Source organism: Charadrius vociferus, unplaced genomic scaffold, assembly GCF_000708025.1.
Source record: "Charadrius vociferus isolate BGI_N301 unplaced genomic scaffold, ASM70802v2 scaffold67, whole genome shotgun sequence".
In the NCBI taxonomy this organism is placed as follows: domain Eukaryota; kingdom Metazoa; phylum Chordata; class Aves; order Charadriiformes; family Charadriidae; genus Charadrius; species Charadrius vociferus.
The window spans coordinates 3,501,137-3,527,988 of NW_009649485.1; the positions used below are offsets into that span (position 1 = coordinate 3,501,137).

The following is a 26,852-nucleotide window of genomic DNA, read 5'->3' on the forward strand; positions in this document are numbered from 1 at the left end:
GTAGCCTGACAATAATGTTGCTTAAGCTTGCATGCTGTCCCTCAATGACCAACAGAAGCAAGGGTGTCAGTGGCATGTGAAAAACCCACACACGGGGCAAAATCCTGTTAAGGGGCCACTCGCACAGTACCAGACAAGTGAAGGAATCAACATTTAAGCAGCGAGACTACCTCTTATTCATACTAGGTCAACAGACTTCGCAGGTGGAGCAATCGTCATGGTGTAGACTAAGAAAAGAGTACTCAGTGAACACTTTGTTAAGGCAGTGGGTAACTTCAGTTGTCAGAACCACACAGCAGGGTGAAGCACTAGTTAAAACCAGACAAAATAAGCAGATGCCATCCATGTTCTCAAATAAGCATACAACAGTCAAATTTCTTGTCTCTGCTAATGTGAGTTAAGACACATAGGGTTCACTTGAAATTGGGCTCACTTGCTATATTTACTACAGTATAAAATGCTGCAAACAAATAACTAGCAGCGTGTCAGAGAATCCTGTTGTATTTCTCTGTTACTGTCCTAATTTCTCAGGTGACCTGAGGCCACCTCTGAGCAAGCTAGCCATTGGAAAGCCATAGCACATCCCTGACCTTCCACAAATCTTCTTTCACTGCCCATCTATGCTGACATAAAATGATGGAAATGTTGTCAAGTCCACGAGTGGCAACACGATTAAATTTTCATCTAAAATTTTCAATATTTTAAATGCATCTTTTTCTTTGTACCTGTTTCTTTCTGTAGAAATGTTACTTGTTTAAAATGAACTTTACATGTGTCAGTCATTTCAGACACTTCAAGGAAATAAGCTGAAGGGTCCTCTCTATTGTTTTTTGAAAAAGAACAAAAAAAGAAAAATCAAACCCAACCCCCCAAAAAACATGTACTGTAAACAGAGGTTAGAAAAATGCTAACACATTTTCAGTAAACAGATTAAAACAGGTAATTTTGACAAATATTCCCAAATTTACTTTCTATCTCCATCTCAGAATCTGTTTAATATTGTAACAGCTTTGGGAGCAACACTGTACAATGTCTTTTACATTGCCAAATCAGACAAGTAAAATGCTGTCTGCAACCTGTCAGGTTTTGTAGAGCTTGTGTCATTTGATATCAGAAAAATGATATATAACAACTGTTTTATTGTACTCATCTGTCACTGAAAAAAAAAATCAATTTAATGCAGTATTTCCACGTTCAACTTTATTCTGGAAACAATGAAAAAGACAGAGTTCCTGGTTTGAGTACTTCTTTCCTCCTTGATTGCATACAGACACTTCTGTTTCAAAGACAACAATCTTCTGAATAATTTCTCTACTAATCTTGACTGAGATTTAGATTTGGAATGAGCAAAGAACCATAAAATGGTTAAGTCTTAGTGAAATTTGGTCCCGTTGTAACCAGCGGCAATGCTCTTGCCCCTCAGTAGCAGAAGCAGCAACTGCAAATGAACACTTCTGAAAATCCTGATTTATCAGCCAAGGTACTTTTCTACTAAAAGAATAGCATGTTCCAACACATGTAAGCAGCGACAGCCTTAGAGTCCTATCCACAATTCCAAATCTCTGACAATGAACAGCAATCTCCAGCAATCACCTGTATTCAGAATTCAAAATCAAGAGTCTTGTGCAGTTTTTCCCAGTCAAAGAGGAAAATAAATATATGGACGATGGTCCTACCTGTGGGTCAGACAGTCGAGAAAGGTCAGGGTACAAGTAGAACTTTATCCCCTCGGAAGCGCCTGGTAACGTTACTCCACGAATCAGAAGAATCATCAACATGATATAGGGGAACGTGGCTGTTACATACACAACCTAGCAAGAAGCAGCAAACATTAGAAAAATATTTTCTTCCAACTGCAACAAAACCACCTCATTTCAACATCCATTTTGCCATTAGATAAAAACCAAATCCTTTTCTGGAGCAAAAGTGCTATTGATACCCTTGTTTGTGCAGGTGACACTTGTCCTCCAAACACATTCCCTTCTAAACTATTTATGTCTTGTAGGAAAGGTCGACACCTTTTCATAGAGAGACCAGGAAGTTCTCCAAGTACATTATTTACTCTCTGTGACAGGTGACCAGACACTCTACTATAGTGCACCTGAACACTACACCACATACCATTCCAAACGCAGATACAGGGGAATTGACTCATCATTACAAGTAATTAATTGCATTATATTTATGTATTATATAACAACATATGCAATGAATTCTCAGTCCACTCATAATTACTAAACTGTCATAAGACTGCTTTGCCTGCATGTCTGTGTTTGAAGAATAAACATTTCATCAAGCCTAAAGGTTAAATGCTATGTATATCTCTGCGATCTGCTCTAGTACCCTTATCATGCAAAGCGCCTTCCGGCAAGATTACTCAAGTGTTCAAGCCCAGCAATTTCTATTTTCACATATATGGCCACATTTCTTTCAGAAATCAGTTTGCTCTGTACATTGGGAGCAACTGAGACTTTCTGGAAACCTGCAAGAAGTCTTGTTTTCCAAAGGAAAAACTGAGCAGAACCGATTCCGTTATACAATCACAATCCTGAGACCAGTATATAGCTGCTCAAAGTTGGAGATGGATTAAATGACAAATTCCATGTCACTATAAATTGCTCCTTTAAATAGTAACATACCTTAAACTTAACTCTCCATCATTCTCTATAGCCATTTCTGCCTGTACAAAGTAGATATAAAATATCCTAATATGAGATGATACTCTTATACAACTGCCTTTCACAAATCAAAATTACTTAAAAAGCTGCAAGAATAGGGAAAGTCATTTGCTGAAAAACATAACCTGTATAGCACTCAAAAATACGCATTTTAAATTCAAAAGTTCATTACCAGTCTCATGCCTATGTAAATGAAAGAGATGCATCAGAGAATGCACCCATGAAAGGATCCTCAAACACATTTTCATGACTAACGAACTGAATTTTGATTTTCAGACCATGATGAGGATTTAATCCCAAGCATGAGATCATCTCACGCATGCCTCAGCTGGGCCACTCAGAAATCCAGGAACTTAAAAATCACACGGCAGATTTCAAACACGTCCAGCTGCCCAAGACATATTCAGACACTTCACTCTCACTGACTTCAACAGGAGGTAAGCATCTATATACCTTTCAGGTGTCTTATACCTTTTGAAAATAGAAGGCATGATTTTTCCAGGAAATGGAGACCACCACTATATTCCTACCGGTCTCAGAAGCTTGAATTGATGAATTCATAGGTCAATAAAATGCAAAATAGAAAGCTTTATCCCAGTGTTTACGTTTTTTATCATTGACTATTAGTAGAAATGCAAACTGATATGACTGGCTGAATTTAAACAGACCTTGTCTCAAAAAGACTGCTCTTCACATTTAGGTGTCAAATAAAAATGGATCATCAGTTAATGACAAGTTAAAAAAAACCCACATGGAATGGACATGGTCCTGGTCTGAGTCTTATATTAGGTAGAAAGGACAGAGTAACCAGCAACTGGTTTTCTTGCTTTTGTATTTAATTCTTTGCCAGCTATTTTTCTCCACTTCTTTTAAATCAATAGTTGCTTTTAACAGAGGATAGTCAACAGACACATACATTTGATGAAATGGAAGGTATTGCACCTGAATATCTGTTATGACATTAAAGAATAACATTTCACTGCATCATGCTTGTTAACTATACTGTTAGCAGCCTTCTAACTTGTGCATCCTGCCATCTTGCGCATCCTGTCACTGCCTTGAAACATTTCCCATCAGCAAACAGATTGCAATTTTGCAGAGGCAGATTTCTTCCCAGGTTCCTTCGGGCGTATTTCCTCACTTAGCTCTGTCAAGGAAGAGCTGAAACCACTCATCTCTATGCCCAAGAAAGATCAAGTAAAGGTACTCTTGTACAGCAGTCTGTAATCCTTCAGCAGCCGTCCAGGCATGTAGAGTTACACTTCACAGTTTTCTGTTGGCGTTTCTTAATGCCTTCCACACCCCATCCACACCTATTACCATTATTGCGAGTACTAGAACCACAACCTCTAGCATACTTTTTATCATGAGAACAGTTGTGCCTCAGCTTGAGAGGAGTAAGGACTCTCTTTCCTTCCCGGTTACTGTGCAGAAAAGAGGCTATAAATAGAGCGCAATTGGCTCAGTATTTCTGGCAATAAATACTAATGCAGATACCCAGAACAACAATGGAAGAGATACCAAGGAAGCACATGTGGGAAAGATACACTCTTCCTGGGCCAATCGACATTACTGACAATGTATTGGTCTTAGTGCTCACAGCTAATGAGGCTGCTAAAAACTGCAAGCTGCTCTTGCACTGCAATAGGTATGTGTATTGTGTTCAGAGAGGGGAGAGAAGGCCACCGCTTGTCAGCGTTGTCTGTGTCCCAGCGTGTTGAGCCACTTGATTCTGTTGCATCCAGTGCTCGTTTTATCATGCTTCTCAAGAGCTCATGAGGTGAAGGAGGATGGGGCATTTTAGAAATCAAATGCCATTATTAGTATCATCATCACATCTGTAGGCATTAAAAGTTTCCTGAATTGTTTTCTTTTCTTTCAACACATCAAACCTCTCTGAATATAAATGTGAACACAACTGTTTCTAATTACACTGCATCCTGTTTTAATTGACTTTAATTGCTTGGTATGATAATTTGCATTCCAATGCTCAAAATGCTTTTTTTAAACCCTTCTCGGAGCAATGCCAGTGTTTAAGCAGTTGGAAACAAAATAAAAAATCCTGGCATGCTAGTTTTTGCACTAAGTTCTACTACAATATCATTCAAAGACAAATTTACAAAGATATTTAGACATACAAATGTGTGGAAAGGCACCCACTTGGACATCTAACAGCTCTTAAGCATACTTAGGTGTTTAACTGAAAGTACATTACGACCAAAGATCCTGAGAATAGATTTTGCATTGACTGCCATGAACTCTAAGTACTGGAAGTAAGTTAAGTGCCAAGTACTGGAACTTTAAATACCAAAACCTTAAGAGACTTAGATGTCTGTATCGCTCAAGGTAGTTATAGAGATATCTAGGTATCGATGCAATGATTTCATGAGTAAGGCACAATAAAGATCTTGAGAACTGAAGTAGCTGCCAGTTTGCTTCTTTTCATACTTAAGTATCTTCAAAGCACAAATATGGTGCACAGGTTCAAATCTGGCTACTGGGACTGTCGAACTTCTTGTCCTAAATGAAAACGTGCTTTTTTGAACATGCTGTCTAATGCCAGAGAGGTTCAAGTGAAGGTGAGCTGGCTTGTGAGAAAATGTAAAACAAATACATGATAAATCTGTTGAGAATGAGGAAGAATCCCTGAATGCAATGAATTGAGCTACACACCCACAGAAATCTAAAAGCCTAAAAATATATTTGTCTGGCTGCAGTTACTATACAACACACCAGCCTGATGTTCACACGCTATCCCACAGCAGCTTCTTAGTAGGGTGAGTCATGAATAGGATGTAGTGAACTTTAATCCTTCGCTTGGCTCTCACTGAGAACATAACTGAACTACAATGAGATGAACAAAATATAACTTTCTGAGTCTAGGAAGTTGAGGGCATTCTTTCCTGCAAGCTGCGATGTTTGAGCTTGTTTGCACTATAATGAACCAATTGCATTTTGTGATATAGAAGTGTTTAATTTCACTTGATACTTCAGAAATTTAGTGGCTTGCTAATCCCCTTGCCCCAAAGTCCTCTGTTGTTCCATTAGGCTATAAACACAAGTAGTATCAATGCAAGAACTGCAATTTGCCTGAACTCAGCGTTAGAAGAGTTGTACGGAGAATAAGATGTGACCCCATGCCCTGGTCATCCTTATCTTTCATTCAGTGTTTTCAGCATATTGGCTGAAATTCAGCCTATATATTTAGTAGACAATGTCACCACCAAGAACTACGTCCACATCACCAACTTTTTTGTTAAGAGGAGACTGCTGAGCAACCTTCAGATCTCAGTGACATACAAGGTTTGTCTACACAGGACAAAGAAAAGAAAATTATGCCTACACTGCAGTACACTCACAGAATCACAGAATGGTCAGGGTTGGAAGGGACCTCTGGAGACCATCTAGTCCAACCCCCCCACCACAGCAGGGTCACCTACAACACTCCTGCGTGGAGAAACAACTTGGGAACCAAAAGTTCACTGTCTGAGTGATGTGACAGGGAAAAGAGTAATTTTTATCCTGCTTTACAGTCTTGATGCAGAGGGCATATTAGTACAACTATAGAAATATAATTATCTTACCACTATCTGGTAGCTCTGGTGTCTTTGCAGACACACCCAGGTATTACCTGTTTGGGCATGATTTCCATCAAAATTTGAAAAAAAGTTCTACATGCCATAGTTAACCGAGACATCTTGGCTACACTAATATTCTTCCCGTGTCACAAATTCTAATTTCCTAGATGTTAACAGCTGATGATAACACGATAAAAAAAAATTCTTTTGCAACCACCATGGTATACTGTGAAATTTTGCATATAGCATCATTTGAAAAAGAGTCTTTTGCTGATAGGACACTATAGCAACTATGGACATACGGATGACAACTGAAAAGAGATATTTTCAACATTAATTTGATTCAGAGGAAAAATGGCACAAAACAGTATAAAGGAACAGCAGCCGACTCATAAGTTTTTAAACATTATGTCAAAAGGGGAGAAAAATGATCTAGATCTGCCTACATTTTAAAGCTAAAATTTCATATGCAGAAGAAACTAAACCAAAAACCCAACAAAATACCAGATGAGTGGTTTTGTGTGATGTATGATTAGGAGGGTGCGGGGGAGACAGAATCAGCAAGATAGCTGATTTTTCTATTTTCTCTTTGTGTTTTATCGATTTATTCAACATCATCTTCTGTTTGTCTTGTTTGTTTATCCACAGAGGGAAATTTGTTCCAGAATAATCTTATGAACTGTCCTTAACCAGATTTCTTAAAAATTCTTACTGCAGAATTTCCTCGAAGTTACTAATGAATCACAAGTGAGTGCATACAGTTTCACCTGGAGTGCAAAGAAGTTCAAAAAGCAACAGGTAAAAAAATTTCATGAGATTTGAGAGCTGAGAAATAAGTATCAAAGAGGAAAAATTCACCAGGAATGCAAGATGAACTAGAAAATCGAAACGAGGTGAGGACACTTAAAGGTATGTAAGAATGTTGTTAAATGCACAGTGATCACAGGAAGCCAAAGATTCTACATAACACAAAACCAGCAGAAAGGAATAAACACTTCCAATATCACATCGCACTGAGGTTATCGGCTGGGACACAGCAAAATCTCTATCTAGCAGGGCTGTGCAAGTCCTTATTTTTATCCATGTCGAGGTGAAAGCAATAAATAAATAAATAGTCTGAGTCAAGCTAAAACAGCTCTTTACATCGAAATGAAAGCTCAACTCCAAAATTCGTTTTGAGTCAACTAAAAAAAATAACATTACATTCTATTCCATTTTGGTTTGGCATTATTTTTTTCTGAATGGGTAGAAGGGAAGTCTCTCTCAACTGAAAAATGCTTCAATGAGTTAAAGTCATTATTTATAAGCTTCATTTCAATATGAAAAAAATGGGTGAAAAATGTTTGTTTCCTATTTTTCCAGCAAGAATTATTCTCTAGAGTCTGACTTCATGAATTTTTCAGCACTTCCCAAATTACATTTCAACAACATACTTTGCGTTTAAAAACCGCCTACCTGTCCTCAAAGGTTCCAAAAGGAGGGGAAGAAAAATTTGGTGGAAGTTTTGACTCAGTGCTGAGGAACCTAGTGCTCTAATAGCCTCCACCAGGCCAATCCAGGAATACAGCTAAAATTGGAAAGGAATGAAAAAGTACCAAAGGCAGACAGTATCAATGCACTGCAGCAGCTCACATTCCCAGCTGAAGTGAGTGAACAATTCACTTATATGATGAGCTATTTGTCCCCAAAATATTCCTTAAGCAGCATCGAGTTTTCTAAATATGTGTTACTTGAAATTATTTCCCAGCTAATTACCACAGCTGGTTTTGTCACCAGATTGGCCAGAACCATTGAAATCAGGGTCTGTCTTATTTCTGCTAAAACTGCTCTTCAAGTTTGTTAGTTATTTTTACGGGGTCTACAGGCCTCATATTTAACCAAAAACTATACTGCCTAGATGAAATGCAAAGATAGATTTCCATGTATTTGTATAAAATTTCCATAATTTAACAGATACTGCTGCCCCAAAACATTAATTTGTTGGACCGCCAAGAGAAACCAAACAGAAATGATCACAAATATAGCCCGAGAGATTTCAACACAAATATCTCGCAACACAGCTGCATCTATGCTGCAGAACTGGGGCACTTCACGCCACACCCCCAGCAACACCCCAATTCCTTGATTATCCCTACTTCTCAACTCGGTGTTTTGATACAATGAGAGGGTGCACAACTCCCCACATCGCCTTCAGAAATGAACCTTGCTCTGTGAGTAGAAGGGAGCTTCAGTGATTCTGCAGAGACTGCCCAATCCATACGACCGGAAAACACCAATTAAGAAGTGCTTCTTGGAACAGAATTCCTCCTCTGTGCAGACATAATCAGTAGAGCCAAAAGTGCATATATAACATGTAGAAGCCGTTAAATTCTATGACATTATTTAAAGCAATTATGTGAGGACGTGCATTTAAGCACTAATGATAACTGGTAACTGCAGACAACCAAATTCTTTCTTGAACTGACCATATGCACGCACAGCTTAATAACGACCTAATCACTTAGAAAGAATGTGCTAACAGCTTCTAAAAAAATGGGGCTGATCATAATAGATGGGCTGGATCCTGAAAGAATGTCTTTAAATCACAGTTCCACATATTTCAAGAATCCATTCCAGTCTGAATAGGCCTTGGTTAAATTCATAGCAAAATTTGATTCGGGGCATCAAGAAGAGACTCACTTTATCTAGATTAAGGCTTACAGGAAACCAGTTGCATGGTTACCCTAAGTTTACAAGACCCTGCTCTGAAGTATACAGAAAGATTCACTAGTGAATCCCCACAATGCTAATCTTGCTGGCCTGAACAGGCACACAGCCTGAACTAAGAAACTGTGAGACCGTTAGTCATACTGTTTCATCAATGCTACTACATTTTTTGCTGTCATTAAGTGCCAAAGGAGGAGAGCAGGAAGACTTCTTAGATAAATACCTATAGTAAACACAACTGAGAAATCTTAGGAACTCAGTGCAACAACTTGCATCCTCCCAGAGCTGCTGTTCCTCAGCCTCCAGAATTATATTGTCAAAACTCAATATTCATCCTGCACTTACCAACTGCCTGAGTGTCCTCAGAGGAGTAATGTTGATAAAAAAAAGTAGGGATGCAACAATTTTATACACTAACACGGCCAATAGGACACTATCCATTTGATAGAAAGTGTGCTGTAACATTGTTAATATATTGTTAATACACTGCCAATACAAGAATTCCAACAGTTGTAAAAACAGCATGCTCAAAATAATTCTGTGAAGCAAGGGGAGGTCTGTAGTGTAATTTTTCAAGTGCAGAAAGTTGCAGAAAACATTTAGCACTATAATTTGGAAAGCAGATACACCTCTACCAGTGTAAATACAAAAGAAACAAACTGATGATAAAATCAGGGTATTATTGTCCCTAGTACCTATAGGGTGTGATGGTGGGGGTTTGTTTTGTCGAAGGTTTCCATTTTTTTTTTTTTTTTTTTTTAAATAACCCTGAAGAGGTTATTGATTTAAATTAATTGTTTTATCTCCACCACGAATGGGCCAAACTCCAAGTAGAATAGCAAATGAAATATTGGCATCCTATAACTATGAATAATGTTGATTTATTGGTTTTGTTAACATTCAAGTACACAAAGAGGAAGACCTGCTCTGTGGTTGTGGACAGGGAGAAGAGGACTGACAGGGAGGAAGCAAACTTCAGCATCTTGGCTAAGCTCATTACAGCACGCAAAAGTGTTTATGTAGAGCTCCCATCAAGTGGGAATTTGCAGAGCCACAAATATCTCAAAATCAAAGACTGCTATTTAATCAAGTAAAAGTCAACTTTAAAAATCAATCAGGAAGAATTTTAAATATAAATTAGGACTAATTAATCAACTGAGGGATTTCTTTCCATTTTGAAAAGGTCTTTAAAAAGTTCAAGCTTTTATAAACCAAAGCTGTTCCTTTTCAGAACCTTCCAGGATTTTCAGACTTCTGAATGCCATCCAGTTTGCCTCTATACACAGCAAGCCAGATACTGATATTAGCTACATACATGCACAGAAACCTGAATTTTGCTTAAAAGACGGTTAATATGGGATAACTATTGCTGATATAGGACAATCCCATTTCTATGAAAATAATTTACAGCGGGTCAGAATTATCCCATACTAGCACTTGAATTTCCGGTTTTGTTACTGAGTTTACACAGGCAGAAATGGGAGACTGATAAGGTGAATTTGATTTCTCAGCTACTCTAGATGTGCCTTCCAGCTCTCACTGAAGGCTCCAGTCAGCAGGTTCTGACATATTCCAAAAATGTTTAACGTGTAAAGCAAATAAAGATGCAAGGGCCAGAACAGGACAGGAGATGATTTTCATGTCACACAAAAACTTATAAGATCTTAAATCTGCACTGGAATGAACTAAAAATTTTTGGGTTCATTCCTCTGAACTGGAGGACAATAAAGGTTTGTTTGCCCTCTGACTGCTTGCTAGAGAACATGAAACTGGGTCTTCCAGATGAGTGTTGTCCTTATGTAATTACTAGTTGCTCTGAAGAAGGACTAGTTTCAGTGAATCAACATTTTCCAGTGAACCAGAGCTTTACCAGAACATTCCTTATCATCTCCAGCTTAGATTGCTTGCTTGTTCTGCCTGATTTTCCTCACTGGTCTTCAAAAAAATCTCAAACAAACAAAAAACCAAAACACACACCCAGAACTACCACCACCACTAAGGAAAAAAAGATGACTGCGTGCAGTCTGCAAAGCGGCTACAACATTATCTACTAAACGAATTAGTAGGTAAGGTTTCCTAGCTAGAACCCCTCCTTCAGGTGGCCATGAAAGGAAAAAGATGCCAGTCAACAAATACCAATATAGTAATCAGAGTATATTATTTGCACAGAGGCCTAAACCGAGAAAGAGGTAAGAAAAGAATCAGGCAAAGTAGCCAGCATCTGTGAAGTCAAATACATACATGACTACATTAGAAATATTAAATAATTGCAAATATTGAAACCATGAAACATCAACACAATAGCAATTAGGAATTTCCCCCGAACTTTGCACCAAAACTAGTCACACATGAGCTTTTTTTTTTGAATACGTAGTCTATCAATCTTTCAAGCACTCAAGCAGATATATTAATGGCCATCACTAAATGATTTATCAGTCAATTCTGCACACTGTTTTCTGAGAGTACCACAGCATTATTTAATCTTGGGCAGTAAACGCTGGGGAAAAAGCAATTTGTAAACAAGCAGGCAAAAAAGACATCCCTATAGCCCACTCATACCTCTTCCTTCTTTTGGTAATTTTTGTAATCATGAAACTATCCCCTGTACTGGACTAGATGTAGAGATCTCTTCCAACCAAAACCGTTCTATGATTCTATTGGGAGGTTTGGGATGTTTACAGGATAATAAAGAGCTTACCGTTTATTATTGAAAAAGGTGTGTTTGCCTACCCACAGGATGACAGACAATTTTCTATCATCCACTGAGGAATATAGGCCCTTATCACCATCTTGACAGCTGAGAGATGTATTCACCATAAAGCATTTGTAATACTACTTGTGTATTAAGTATGATAATTATAACAGGAATATAATAAATAGCCTTGCCACCTAAACTAACAAGTATCTTTATTCTCTGGACCGTAATTCTCCACATTTCCATTCCCTATGGCTACTACATCTATTATAATACAGCTAGTCACATCTTTATTTTACCTAAAGGCTTACTGCACTGTAACTTCCCTACTAAGCAGCCTCTAAATCTAGCCCCTACATCACCTGAAGGTTGACTTGTAGGACACTGACCTGACACAGTGTGCTGCAACTTAACTGTGTTTTTGAGCTGAGTTTCAGTCTGAGAAAAAGAGGTGGTACAATGCATAGGAAAAATGAGAGAAATCACACAATAAAGACATTGGGCTGGAAGACAGTGTGACTTAAAAGTATGTTACTGCCACAGATTTATTCTTCTATCTTAGGCAAGTGCTTTGATCTCTCTGCTCTCCCTTCATCCCTTCAGTTCAACAGAGATCTCTGTCTCACATGCAGACATAACGGCAAGCTCTTTGGGGAACAGAGGCATCTCACTGTGTTCATCCAAGTCTCGGTACGCTGAGATTCTAACCTCAGTAAGGCACTCCAGGAACAAGTGACATCGAAACTAAACCACAAAAATACTTACTGACCTCAACTACGGTTACTTATCTCAGATGGCAACAACACATTTTATACCCACAAGAAATAACTCAAAGAAGTTTTTATTACAGTTAATTCTTTGTGTCAGACTGCTATAGCAGCGCCTTACGCTTCCTGCATATGACACAATCAAGCTTATACCAGCAGTTTTGAGGGTTTTTTTCCTTTTTCTTTTTTAACCACAGACATTTTTCAATTGCCCAGCAGCAGAAGTGAATAGCAGGTGCACAGCAGCCAACTAACTTCTCAGGGATGTGTTTTAGTTACCAACATAGCACCAGCAGCCGCCTGAAGCTGCCTTTGTTGCTCATGTAGCAATTTATTTCATTAAACTCTCCCATTCTTTAGACTGAGTTTGGATTCCATCCATGTTAGTTGACACCGGGGTGGTATACAGAATTAAAGTTTGTAAATCTCACAAGAACAGCCTTGTAAACAAAACTTCTACTACAAAGACATCTTTACATCATAGGTAAAGCAAAAAATCTGGCCTCTGCTGACTGCAGAAACTAAAGAGACTGGCAGGAATTTGATATAACACTAACTTTTGCATACAGTGCCATGGGGGTGGATACCTATAAACTACTTTGTAAATTGCTAAGAATGAGCCAGTTGTGAAGCTATATAGATTAGCACTAGCTGAGAACAAACTACCAGTGTGAGAACAGGGTATGTATTCTACTTCAGCTGAAGAAGTGAAATTGAAGCATCACTAAAAGTGTCAGTGCTATAAATGCATACCAAATCTCATGTTTCTGTATTTAAGTTGAGGGACCAAGGAGATACCATGTATGCTCTTGCTGAACAAAAGGTGCAAGTGATATTCCAAATATATAAACTAAGATCCAACAAAATCAGCGTCTATAGAGATTTCTGTATGTACATAAAGAGACTAGGATGTGGGCAAACACACAAACGTTTTTGTAAAACATAGCTTTATAAAACCTCAACAGTTATAAATCACAGATACAAGCAGCGTGTCATATACCTGAAGGAATAATGTTTTAGCCCTGAGACATGTATCAACAACGAGCACAGTAAAACAGAACTACTTATGTTTTGGCTCCTGTTTGATGTTCTTCTGTATGGCATTGTTCACTGATTATTTTTTTGGGTGGGGATAAGACAACTGGTAAGGAAGGGCAAGTTCTGTCAAAGAAGAAATGAAATATGAAGACATCCTATGGGAACAAATGACTGAAACAATTGCAATTCTAAAGTCTTTTTTTTTACTGGGTCAGTGTATTTATTTTTGATAATGTGTAAAAGCGGTAACCTCAATGGAAAAAATAAATCTGCATGTGTTCCCTTTAGCCAATCAATAAATTTCTCTTCCAAAGATGCCTCAATGTTAATCTGTGCCTTCCAGCTTCACGTTTAATTTCTCAGCAAATTTCATTGCATTACTACTGCAAATATCACAGCTGGCCTTCTGCCCTCTGCCTCACCTGCCCCCACCCCACTTTTCGTACATTAGGATTGACAGATTAGGTGATTTCTCCGCCCCAGAACTCTCACATCTGCATGTGCCCTGAGCTGTCCCCTCCAGTGCACTGAAACACCCTTTTGACTTGCTTGGACTGTGGACCAGGGCTGAGATCCAGGCTAAGTAAGTATTCATAGAAAAGTGGATCTCTGCTGTTAAGGTACGGCTGGGAAGGTATGAAACCATGAAGATACGATTATGATTTAAGTTTACTATTTCATACTTTCCCCAGCTGCCAAACAGAAGTTTGGGAAAAACACTCAGAAGCACAAAAATCTCCTTTTTTAACAAATCCGAGGTGTCCTTAAATGCTCAGTGCACCGGAGAGTGAAAAAAATATCGCAGTAGCTCTTTTAAAACCTCACACAGAGGAGGCGGATAGCAGGAACTCTGCATGCATCTCATGAATGTTCTACTTTCCCCCTTTGAATACAGAGATCAGTCTTGGACAGAGTGTTAAAGCCTTGCCATGAAGGGCTATTCTCTGCTATTACTTTAGGCTAAAACAAAAGACACTTCAGGAGATACAATCATTGCTGCCTAGTTCCTTTCCCTGAGCTCCTACAATGGGCCCCAGTTCTTTTTTTTTTTTTTTTCTTCCACACATCTTTCTCTTATTTTTTCTTCTGTCCTTTTACTTTTTCTTTCTGCCTCATTGAACCCATTAAGGCCTTTATATAGCCTGCTATTGAGAAATAAATTTTCTTTGGGACTAGTGACTGAGCCTTAACTGCTGGCAAGCAAGGCTTAACTCCTGATGGGAGGGCGGAGAAAACGATGGGTAAAAGGTAAGGAAAAGCCATCTCTGAATTTGGGGTCTTCTAGCACACCAGACACCTTGCAGTGCCTTGCTGGTAATCAGCTCAAGGAAAAGGAACATCCTATTCCTAGTGGTTTTTCTAACTCTTCCATGCATTCGTCTTGATACACTGAGTTATCTTTCTGCTCATATTTTCAACCAGATCAATACACTCGTCTCAATTATTTTCCTTGGTTTAGGTCCATATGAGAGTACTTTCTGCACTTTAACTGCAAATTAGGAGGCACTCAGACATGAACAGAGATGCGCTGCTATGGAAGAGATGTAAAATTGGGTTCTCCCAATACAGGCAGAACTATGAGCACCATTCAGATCTGACAATAGTGTGATAAACTATTTCAAAGACACTAAAGCTAGATTCAAACCTGGTGCATTGCAGTTTACCTCAGAATCAGAACAGACCTGCGTGCAAGCTGAAAAACCTATCACTCTGGAGTGATAAACTAGGTCTTACATAGGTGCACAACGCAAGAGCAGCAGGGGAGCTACAGAGGGGCCAAGCAGAGACCTGCCAGAAGAGAAAGTAAGACAACACATGGCCTTATCTAGCATAAGAAAAGAGGTCTGCATACAAACAGGCCAGCTAAGGAAGTGTATGAAGGCTGGCATAGAAGCTGCTGACCCTCCCTGCCTTTCTTGTGGTGGGAAGCTCTGTGGGGTCAGTCTTTTGCCACAGGGATACATTCTAATGGTGACAGCCTTGGCAGATGATTTGCAAAATCTAAGGCTTGGAAAGAAGGGGAAAAGCCTTCAAATCTTGAAGTTCTGAGTAGCTGCTACATAAAACTGAAAATATCTCAACCATCAGTGGGGTGGGAAAGGTAAAAAATAATTTACTATTAGTGTGTACTCTATTGCCTCCAGCCTGGATAATGAAGTTACGTAGAAGGATGAACAGTGAAACATCCATCAATCATCCTACGCTCCCCAGCACTGCAAATGCAGGTGGAGGAGGGAGCACAATTATAAAAAGAGAGGTAAGGGGGAAGTGCGTAGAGTTCAACAGCGAGAGATGACACCACGCTCAGCCAGCCAGAGCATGACCGCTTACATCTTGTATTTTCAAATGTTCACACAAATTCTGGGGTTTTCCTCAACAAAAAAAAAAAAGAAAAATAGAATGTAACCAATAGTTAAGTGCAGTTGCAGGCTTTTTTTTTCCCTAGTAATCCATAACAAGGAGTTTGATTTGTTGCAATGAACCCTCAAAAGCTCAGATGTCTACTTGTATTGAACTATTCAGGCCTGTCAGAACTGCAGCCTGGGACAAAGGTCTTCAGAAGCACTACAGAGTGAGAAAAAAAACAGGGCCCTACGCCTTTAGTTAAACCTTGCTAAAATGTGGATGCTAATTAAGTATATCTTAGTACATTTCATTGGTTGTCTTTTTTATTCATTATGAATGGTCTTACAGTTTTCAGTGATTTCCTGCCCATCACATTGACAGATTAACCATAATGTCAAAACTACTTACCAAACCCTTTTTCTATTATTATTACTAGGTCTATGTCAAAATTCCCCAGACAAACAGGCTGTAACTTACTGTATCTTTTATCTCTGTTCTTTTAACACACAGAATTAATAACAGACTTCCATAAAATTTCTTGACAATTTACACTGAAATGGCCCTTCACTGTGTTCAGCTCAGCAAATCAAACTGATCCGTGGAACTAATTAAGAAGTAGGGAACAGTGCAGCATTGGGAAGGACAACAGCCATCCAGTTACTAAATGAATTTCACAAAGTCCAGGTCAAGACCCTCATATCTATCACAGCTATAAAATGCACTTAGCAGCCTTTACAAGACCCTTCAGTAGAATGGCTTGGGTTGGAAGGGACCTTAAAGATCATCTAGTTCCAGCTCCCTGCCATGGGCAAGGACAACTTGCACTTGACCAGATTACTCAAAGCCCCATCCAACCTAGCCTTGAACACTTTGAGGGATGGGGCATCCACAACTTCTCTGGGCAGCCTGTTCCAGTGTTTCACCACCCTAGAGTAAGGAATTCATTCCTTATATCTAGTCTGAATCTAACCTCCTTCAGTTTAAAACCATTGCCCCTTGTCCTATCCCTACAGGCACTACACTAAAAAGTCCAGCCTGTCCACGTCACTCTGGATGGCATCCCTTCCCTCCAGAGTGTTGACCACACCACACAGCTTGGCGTCGTCAGCAAACTTGCTGAGGGTGCACTCAATCCCACTGTCCATGTTGCCAAAGATGTTAAACAGCACCAGTCCCAATACTGACCCCTGAGGAACACCAATTATCACTGGTCTCCACTTGGACATTGAGCCATTGACTGCAACTCTTTGTGTGTGGCTATCCAGCCAATTCCTTATCCACCATGTGGTCCATCCATCAAATCCATGTCTCTCCAATTTAGATACATGTCTAAGCTTTACATGTAAAGCTTAAATAAAACACTCAAACCAGGAAAAATCTACAAGTCCGTATGGAATCTGAGTAAGTTTGCCTAACATAACATTTAGAATGAGACAGGCTCCCATCAGAACCATTAAGCAGAAAAGAATTAGGGAGAACATTACAGGTTAAGACACTATGGACACACAGAAAAAAGAAAAAACTCAATAGCATAGGAGTAAAATAACAAATTATGCCATCACTTACACATATTCAATCCTATATCCTGCTTACCTATGGTAGGTAAAACAGTACTGCTGTTCCTTTAAGAAAAGAAAGTTCTCTGCTTTGCTAAGGTGTTTATAACTTTTCTAATGATACCATGGTAGAAAGTTAAATACTTGAATGAGTAAGCCAAGCGACAAGTAAAAAAAAATAAAATAGGACTGCCTCATACTTTTATGCTTATATGCAATAACTACATCACCAAGAAAGCCTGCAAGGTCATTTCCAATAGTTTACAATGATGAACTGCAAATTAGTTTTTTAACTGAACAGTATTCTTTTTAGAGATACAAAGGATAATATGAGGCTATCCGATGACAAATTAGGAGAAAAGTCATAAATGTTTCATGAGGAGATAGTGTGTAATCATTAATCTATTATTTTAGCTTTTGACTTGCAGGACTATTTAATCAAGCATCTTAGACAACTCATGTTTATGTAGAGAGCAGCTATATCAGTGCTTTTTCTTATGTAGCACTTAAAACAGATGCAAGCGCAGCAACACCTTTCAGCTATGCTTTCTGTGCTATGGTTAAGAGAGTACCTACAAAGTGAAAGGAGGCAGCAAGAGATAAACAGAATCATATTAATGTTTTCTAGCATGTTTTCAAGTCAAAGCCTAATGAGACAGCATGAAAGACATTTTAAAAGTTGATTATGATCTGAAAAAAAACACACCAAGTAAATTCACTTTAGTGCAACATCCACAGCTTTTTACAGGGGGGACAGCCTATGAGCTCTGGGTCTACTCCTCCAGACTGCTTTGCAGCCTCTTGATACCTGTGAAAGAGATCATGCTTTCTGCATGTTCTTGTGTCAAGTCAGGACAATGCCCCTGACCTTACCTTTCAGCATCACCCTCTATTTTTATTATCCTCTCCTTCTGTTGCAGTTTTAAAGAATATCAAGTGGAGAGGCAGAATAAAGTTAACACACTCTATGATTAGGATGATACTGAACTTCAGGGAACTCAACACAAAGAGCAGGAAAGGATCAAATGATTCAGAAGTCAGAATTAGAGAGAATAATATTCAGTGATTACTGAAGCCTATCTCTCGGATACATAAATTAGTTCCAGAAAAATTTAAGAATGGACTCTTAAGAGATTTGTCCCTCTTCCAGATGATCCTGAAACAACGTGAGAAGGATTTCTCATCCCATATTGGCCAGCAGTTAACAGAGCAGTACAAAACAGTGTGGAAGAACTATTTGAGTTTGGTTCTGGCAAAATGTAAGTATAGTCTTTAAAATACTAATGACAAGTTATTCAAAAAGACCCCAAAAATATGAGTCTTGGTCTTAGTGGTCAAACAAGCAGTGTGATATTCTAATACTAAATAATGCAAAAATATTAAAGGTACACATTTCATATCCGAAAATGCCACCTCATGTTGAGTCATAAGATGACAAAACCCTACAGTTTTACAACAGACATTAATATTTTTTTGGTTTGTTTTCTAAATGATGTTTCCCAGATCAAAAGCAATTTTCCTCTAGCTATCCAGACTTTTTTCAAACTAGTGTTACCCAGACAAATTATATCAGAAATAATTACATTTATTTGTGTTACAAACTTCTTTATGGAAGGGTTCAGAGAACAAACTGGAATGCACTGTAAATCTGAATGCAGTTTACCATTTTGCAAGAAACATAAGCTTTCTCTCATCTGCTATTTATAACCAAACAATTATTTAATAACATATTCTGTTGCCATAGAATACATGGCAAAGCAAAGAAAATGGTTTGGTGTACAAATTCATATGGCAATATTACAAATATTCTGCAAGATGGAAGCTGCCTTTTTGGCAATGTTTATCTATAATATCCTTTGGCAGACCTGTTGACGTCTTCAGCAGACTTTGCATTATTTGTTCACTGGGTCCAACTCTTTCAATAAGACTGAAAGGGTCTTGATTTTCCAAGAAATGTATCACATACGGACAAGGTCAGTTTATGGACTTTATTACGCATCAAATACTCACTTGCCTCAACCAGACTTTGGATCCAAATCTACTGGTCATTATTATATTAGTTTCTCTTTTCTCTTTGTGGCTCACTTTCAAACATAAGATATTACACTTAAAAATGCAAAGCTGGGGGTGTGGTAAATTATTCTAATATCCATACTTGAAAATGATAGCAAGACTTTGGGTTGCTTTTTAACACTTTTGATTCAACCCTTCCTCATCTACAGAGTGGGCAGAAGTAGTGCTCTTTTATACAGCACAGAGAACAGAAGCACATCACGCAATGCTATTATAAAGACATGAGCAAGTCTGATCGGTTGCTCCATGGCTGTGTGACATATCATACACTGATCAGCTGCCACTCCCATTCATGAATAGGCCAGTGATGCTGACTAGGAAAGACAGACTCAATCCCTTTTTGTCCAAGAGGCTGGAAAAGAGACTTCCCAAGATGCCTTCCAACCTGCACAATTTTGTGATTCTATAAACCCATGTACCCAACAGGGTTCCAAAAACCAGTATCAGCACCAGACAGGAATACGTTGGTGCATTCAAAAAGTAAGCAAGATGCTTGAACAGAAAAAGAATGGACTGACAAGAGAATTGTGCAGAAGTTGCTACAAGTGAGGAGTCACTATGAGCTCAGAGGAGTGATCACTATCTGAAAAAAATCCCATACTCTCATTTAAAAAAGAAAAAAAAAAGAAAGGTAAATATTAGGATTACTTTCTTCAGCAAGCAATTTAGGAAAAATAGATTAGGACCTTCTGGTGTCCCTTTCTCAAAGTTTAAAGTACAAGGACATTTAGTCAAATTAATAAATGGATAGTCAAGATCCAAAAAAGAACTGGTTCCCCAGTACCTGAAGATTTCATGACTGTTATATGAAGACCAAAAATTAGCAAGACTTAGCTACATGTAGGTACATACATTGTAGAATGTGTGTATGTATGTAGGTACATACATTATAGAAACACTCAGAACTGTCATAATTAGCAATCATTAATATTTTGGAAAAATAAGATACTAAACCAAGCCCTACTGATCAGAGTCTAGAATGATATTTTAAGTGTTTAGAAAATTAACTTTCTTCAGCCCTCTACATAGTTCTTACCTCATATTTAGAGGCGTTTAATGCTAGCTACTGAAAAACACTTCTGCATAAGATGGCTATCATGTATTATCAAGCTCAGCAAGTTGCAATATACACATAACATTGTGATAACATTACATTGTCATATTTTTCTCCTTTTGCTTTTGAGTTTTTTACTTAAAGAGCCTGCATTTAGTAGATATGCAAGATTTTAAATGTTTAAATTTTAAATTGGTGAAACACTGGAGCAGGCTGCCCAGAGAGGTGGTAGATGCTCCGTCCCTGGAAACAGTCAAGGTGAAGTTGGACAGGGCTCTGAGCAACCTGATCTAGTTGAAGATGTCCCTGCTCACTGCAGCGGGATTGGACTAGATGGCCTTTTAAAGATCCCTTCCAACCCAAACCTTTCTATGATTCTATGATTAATGTGAAAGCTACATACAAATTACTTCAGATTTAAGATTGAATAATTAATGGCAAGAACATCAGAAAAGGCACAAATATGTTTCTCCTGAAAGCCATCAGAACCACCTGAAATTATTTTGATATTACACATCTGTTGGAATGGAAAACTAAATTTTTTTTGCGAGAAAGCAGTTACTTTCAAGAACAGTAATGGAAAAAGTTTGAAACATCTTGTTAACAGCGTCATAAGCACTTCACTTGGGAGTTAAACTTTATCTTAGATTTAATATATTTAATACCTTAAAATATTAAATATTAACAATCTGAGTAGATTAGTTCTGTGGTAGTGCTAGTTGGAGAATGATGGTTTTATTTTATGACAGCTTTTAAGATTTGGTTTGTGGTTGTTTTTTTTTCACCATGCATTAGGATGCAGAGTAAAAAGAGGAAAAGTGTAAACCAACCTCTTGAATATTTCACAGAACACAGCTGTATGAAGATAAGTCTCTCTCTCCCCTTCATTTTGTTTCTTTCTGTTCCCTTGTCTTCTTTCGCTCTAGCTATTCTGTCCCACAGACACTTTGCTTTGAAATTTTTTCCAAAAGTAATTAAAACTTTAAGACATTTTCTGCTTTGAATAAGGGTGTTATTTCATTGAAATTATTCAATCCAATTAAAGCATACAGCAAATTTAACAGGCTAGCCTAAAGACACTTTTAATATTATGATAAAAATCCAGAAGTCAATCTTAAATGTTTCCTGGAAATAAGCATATAACAAATTCAATCTAGTGTGAAGGGCTATGATTGTATGAGCTTAAACACGAACTTTCGAAATATATTAGAAATATATCAGAATGGAAACTGCAGCCCAGTCATATATACTTCAGAGCATTTCATTCCTTTGTAGCATCCACACCACCTGACTGCTATGTCCTTGTTTAGCTGGTCTGGGAAGGCAGTGAGATGGCACAGATTTCCATTGACTTCGGCTGTAACCAGTGGCAAGTATAAAAATATTAAAATTCTTAAATACATCTTAAAAGTGAACTTACATCCAGGGGAAAAAAAGGTACCACTGGAAACCAATTACAACATCACAGATTCATCTAGTAAAAGGCTTTCCTTACTAATTACAGGAACAGAATTGTAAAAAGAAGTGATCAATATTGGCTATGAAAGATCCTTACTGCATGTATCTTGAGAAGCAATGGATCCTCTGCATAGGCAGACAGCTGAGTACCACAGTGTCTCCAGAGAAACACAGGAATCTACCAGTCTGCTTCCTCATGATTTTGGAACCAGAACTGCTGCTCGTGGTAAACCAATCTAAGTAGTGTAAATATATGATAAGTCTACTTCTTACAGGACCCTGATCTATTTTTTTTAAGTTTGAGATCTATAAAGCTAAATACTGGGTATTAATTCCACTTTCTTTGCACTTCTGTTGCAAGACTGGTCGTTATTTCTGCTTAGTTGAAAAGCTTATCATCCCATTTCAAGTGGGTAAAACCTGTCTCCTCCTCAGTCTGTTTCACCTGACCTCATCAGAAAGGCGGTTATTAAAACCATGCTGAAATAAAATCAAATAAATTTCTTCCACCTACTAGTAAGCTGAGGTTTTAGCTAAACTATCGGGGGGGGAAGGGGGGGGAGGAAGAGGTTAAACAGGTCAGTTTCACTTTCATTACTTCCAAAATGCAAGATCTGTTTCCGGAGAAATGGTATAAGCTGAAGGAATCTTGTGTGATATGTATATGAAGAACAATAAAAATATGAATGTAAACCACAGAAATGCAGAAATAAAAAAAACATATGCTTTCTGAAATCACTAGAGCCTCTCCCTACAGCAAATGATTTCTAGAAACGCTATTTTTCTTAAGTACAGTGCAATTTTGCACAACCTTGCATGCACGCACGCAGGTGCATTCACAATACATGTTTTTTCCTCCACCCTTGGGTCAGATTATACTATGGTAGAATAGATCTCCATCTTCAGACATTCTTTCTGATGGAAAAAAGAAAATTAGTTTTGCTCAGTTTCATTTCTTCACTGCCGGCTGTAGCTCCTCAGACAATTCTAAACCACTTTGTACCTCCCTGGAGTGCATGCTTCAAAGACATATGGACATTTATCTTGTCATTCCCTTATATCACCTTTGCTTCTCTACACTTTTCTCTTTAGGTTTTTTTTCCCCCTCTTTCCTCTAAACTATTCAAGCTTAGACTGTCTAGCGATAAGTATTTCTCAGCATTTTTCCTGCAATGACTTCATAAAAGCAGAGCTGCATAAATCTGTGTGTGCAAATACTTAGGTGAAAAATGCAGTACCAGATTGACTGACACAGTTGGCAAATACAGACAGAATTCAGCAAATACTTTCAGCAAAAATTTTGATAGGAAGAAGGATGTATGTGGTTAAGAAAGCTGAAAAATTTTACTCTGACATTTTCTAAATTAAAAAAACACTCTACATTTCAAACATTTCATTTATAAGTGTAGGCTACTAAACCAGAAACAAATATAAAAAAAAAAAACAACCACACTTCCAAACTTAATAAAAAATTGAAAGCTAAATACATAAAATGTTCCAATCCACCAATTCTTTTCATTGTATTCTTTGATTCTAACACGAGAAACCAGAGCTTTTTAAGACCTCTTTCCCCCTCCAGAACCTTTCTCTCTTTAGTTGATGAATCATATATTCTACTCAGAACTACCTCTGCTACTACTCCAGGGCAACCTCTCCATCATTCCATGACTCGCTGAGGCTGAAGTAGTACATCTTTATTGAGTGTCCAGTATGGAATGGCATTCACTCAAAAAGTTACATGTACTAGATATTTTTCTCTTTTTCCCCAAATATGTCCATCTTTATCTCCGAGTTTTTTCATTATTTTTGCATTTCTCATAAGTTGCTTGTATTTCTGAATTCTCTCTGCTTCCGTGTAATTTATTCGTGTCACTGAGAGGTTCAACTCCTGCCAGTTTGGGACAAAATTCAACTGCACAGAAATCAACACAACCCAGTAATGATTTCCCAGTTCAAGGATCAGCCAGTAGTAAATTAACAAAACCAAACCAAAAAGAACCAGCCTCATCTAACAGAATAAGGGAAAAAGCAAATCATTAAAACCAAGAGGAACAAAACAATGCAAAGTATGACTGATTCTTAATTATCTAGTATTACAATTTATATACCCCCAAATATAATTACAGCAAGGCAAGATGCATGTGAAAGTTTACCATTCTGATTTAAATAAAGAAATGTCAACACAGGTTTGAAGCACGAGAGAGTCATTAAACAGTTGATGCACAGAATTTTAACCTCACCTTTCCAGTAGACTTTGTTCCTTTCCAAATGCAAAAATAGCAAATAGTCCAAGCAGCAAGGAGGCACAGTGCAAGTTCCCAGCGAAGATTCCCAATATGTTCAATTCCATCAGATATAGCTAGCACCCTTCGTCTTCCAAGGAAAAAAAAAAAGGGGGGAAAAAAAAGATAATATTGAAGCAAAACAACACTAACATAGAACACTGGGCTAAAACCAAACCAACTGCAATCAAGGAGACTCCTGTTTACTGACTACTGAAAATGCACCATACTAAGACAGAAGAGACAGAAGGCAAAAATAGAATATTCTCAGTGGATTCTACATCTGGTTTAAAATGAACAAATGTTCCATTTCTCCAGGTCAGTGACAAAATAAAAAAAGATTTTAAAATAACTTTTGTATAAAGTACAAGTCAAAGAAAAAACCCTAAATTTATTTTAATTAATAACTGACATATATAAGCCCAAGGCAAAACACTTCAATAATAAATGTTTTTTTTCAAATTTACTGGGGGTTTTTTTTTTCAGAAAAAAAAAGTTTTAACCTTTATTTTTACCTTGTAAAATTTATTTCCTTTTCCAATTGAAACTATAATTTTAAAACATTTCTTTTCAGAACTGTCAAGCATCATGACATTCTCCAGATGGATTTTATTTCGGAAAAGCTAACATTAAAATGCTAGCATTTAAAAATACTAGCAAAAATACTAGAAAAAAAACCCACAACTTTTTTGTGAAAAATGGTCAGCAAAACTATATATAACATTTATGATTTGAAAATAGCGTATTTGAAATACTAGGCACTCAGTTCTACAAACATAAGTCCTCATGTATTTTAGGAACTCCCCTCACAGCTCACAGTCCTGCGCCAAAGAATTTCCTAAGTTAGTAAACAAGAAAAAGAGAAAGCGAGACAAATTATTATTTTTTTAAAACAAGAATTTGGGAACAGAAAAATCAAGTGAATTGCTAGTATTCATACGGGAAACCTGCAGAACCGGGCTTCAATGCTAGTTTCCAGAAATCTGGGCTAGCATTTTATTCACAAGAAATTTTTTTTGTATATAAGAATGATTCTTTTATCTGGGAGATGCATGGTACTTTCATGCCCTTTTATTTTTACTTTAAAGAAACACTCAGATTAAAGAAAATGTAAATGATTTACCGACCCATAAATAAAACATGGATAATCCTGGTTGTATGGATGAAGAGACTAAAAGCAAGAACAAAAATTTATTCCTATAACACTCAATGATTTCATGTATTCTCTTGAGATTTTTCAATTGTCCTTCAGCCTGAAAGAAACCCTATAGATAGCTAAAAGACTTTTTTTCAGGCATCTCAATTTTCCAATAAAATTATGATTTAACTAGTATGTGAGGTCAGAAGTTGATACGGATTTAAATTCCATACATTCAGGTATTTAGAAACGCCTCATCATTTTTGAACAACTTAAAACAAGCAATTAGTCATTTGCTAATTACAGACACAGAATAATTCATTTCAGTCATTCATGCCTTTTATCGGCTTAATCAAATCTCTACAGGGACTGGTCACGGCTCATTCCATGTGTGTTTCCATAAATACATTTGCATACACACAAAAAATTTCAACATTCAACTTTGCCTAAATTATCCTGAGCAAAAGTTCTCTCTGAAATCTATTGCATGTTATCTATACAACCTCAGAGACCCTAGGCTTGCACTACCCTCTCTCCCGAAGACATTGTAAATGAAAACAAATTAACTGAATTTCACAGATACTCTGACATAGTTAAAAGCCCTATAACAATAATCACTACATTAGATCATAGAATTATTTAGGTTGGAAAAGACCCTTAAAATCGCGGAGTCCAACTGTAAACCTAACACTGCCAAACCCACCACTAACCCATGGCCCTCAGCACCATGTCTACACGTCTTTTGAATACCTCCAGGGATGGCGACTCCACCACTTCCCTGGGCAGCCTGTTCCAATGCTTGACAACCCTTGCAGTGAAAAATTTTTTCCTAATATCCATCCTAAACCTCCCCTGGCGCCATTTCCTCTTCACCTATCACTTGTTACCTGGGAAGAGAGACGAACATCCATATATATAATTAATATGCATATATATAGTGTAATCAATTCCAATAAAATATATATTTAGGTTAAGAGTTGAGTATTAAGTTAAAAGAAGTCCAACCTACAATTACCCATATGAAATAGTTCTTTTTGCATTTGATTCAGTCACTGGTCAAGGCAATCAATTCAGGGAATAAAAAGCATGATCATGTAATTAACGACCACACTTAAAATAAATAAATAAATGTTGGGGCTACCGGGGTGGGGGTGTGGGGGGCGGAATCTGATCTGGTTCTTTCTGCTTTCACCAGCAGTAGGCTGAGGATAAAGGGAAGTTCCTTCACCTGCCTCTAATGATGGGGTAGGAAGATGGAGACATCAACAGCTGGTGATATGGTAGGAAAAATGAAAAGATCTAATTATCACCAGGTCTTTCAGATGGCCATAGGGATGCTGCAGACTATTCAGTCTTTCACACATTTCAGGAGCTGCAGCTGCTGTTCCTGCTGCAGCCCCGAGGTGCAGCCATTTACAATGTAGGTCCTAAAAGTTTACTGCTTAGCTAAGGCAGGACAAAATTTAACATTTTAAATAAAAAC

The 26,852-nt window shown here is 37.8% G+C and overlaps 1 protein-coding gene across 1 annotated transcript in view; it reads right to left on the reverse strand.

Annotated features, from left to right (window-relative positions):
• The window catches only part of SLC6A11 (solute carrier family 6 (neurotransmitter transporter), member 11), a 105,360-nt gene that overhangs the window by 51,629 nt on the left and 26,879 nt on the right, over positions 1-26,852 (reverse strand). The window contains exons 5-6 of the mRNA XM_009889940.1: positions 24,190-24,322; positions 1,677-1,811 (exon numbers count right to left, since the gene is read on the reverse strand). Coding sequence (XP_009888242.1) covers positions 1,677-1,811; positions 24,190-24,322 — 268 coding nt within the window. The remainder of the gene's footprint in view (positions 1-1,676; positions 1,812-24,189; positions 24,323-26,852) is intronic.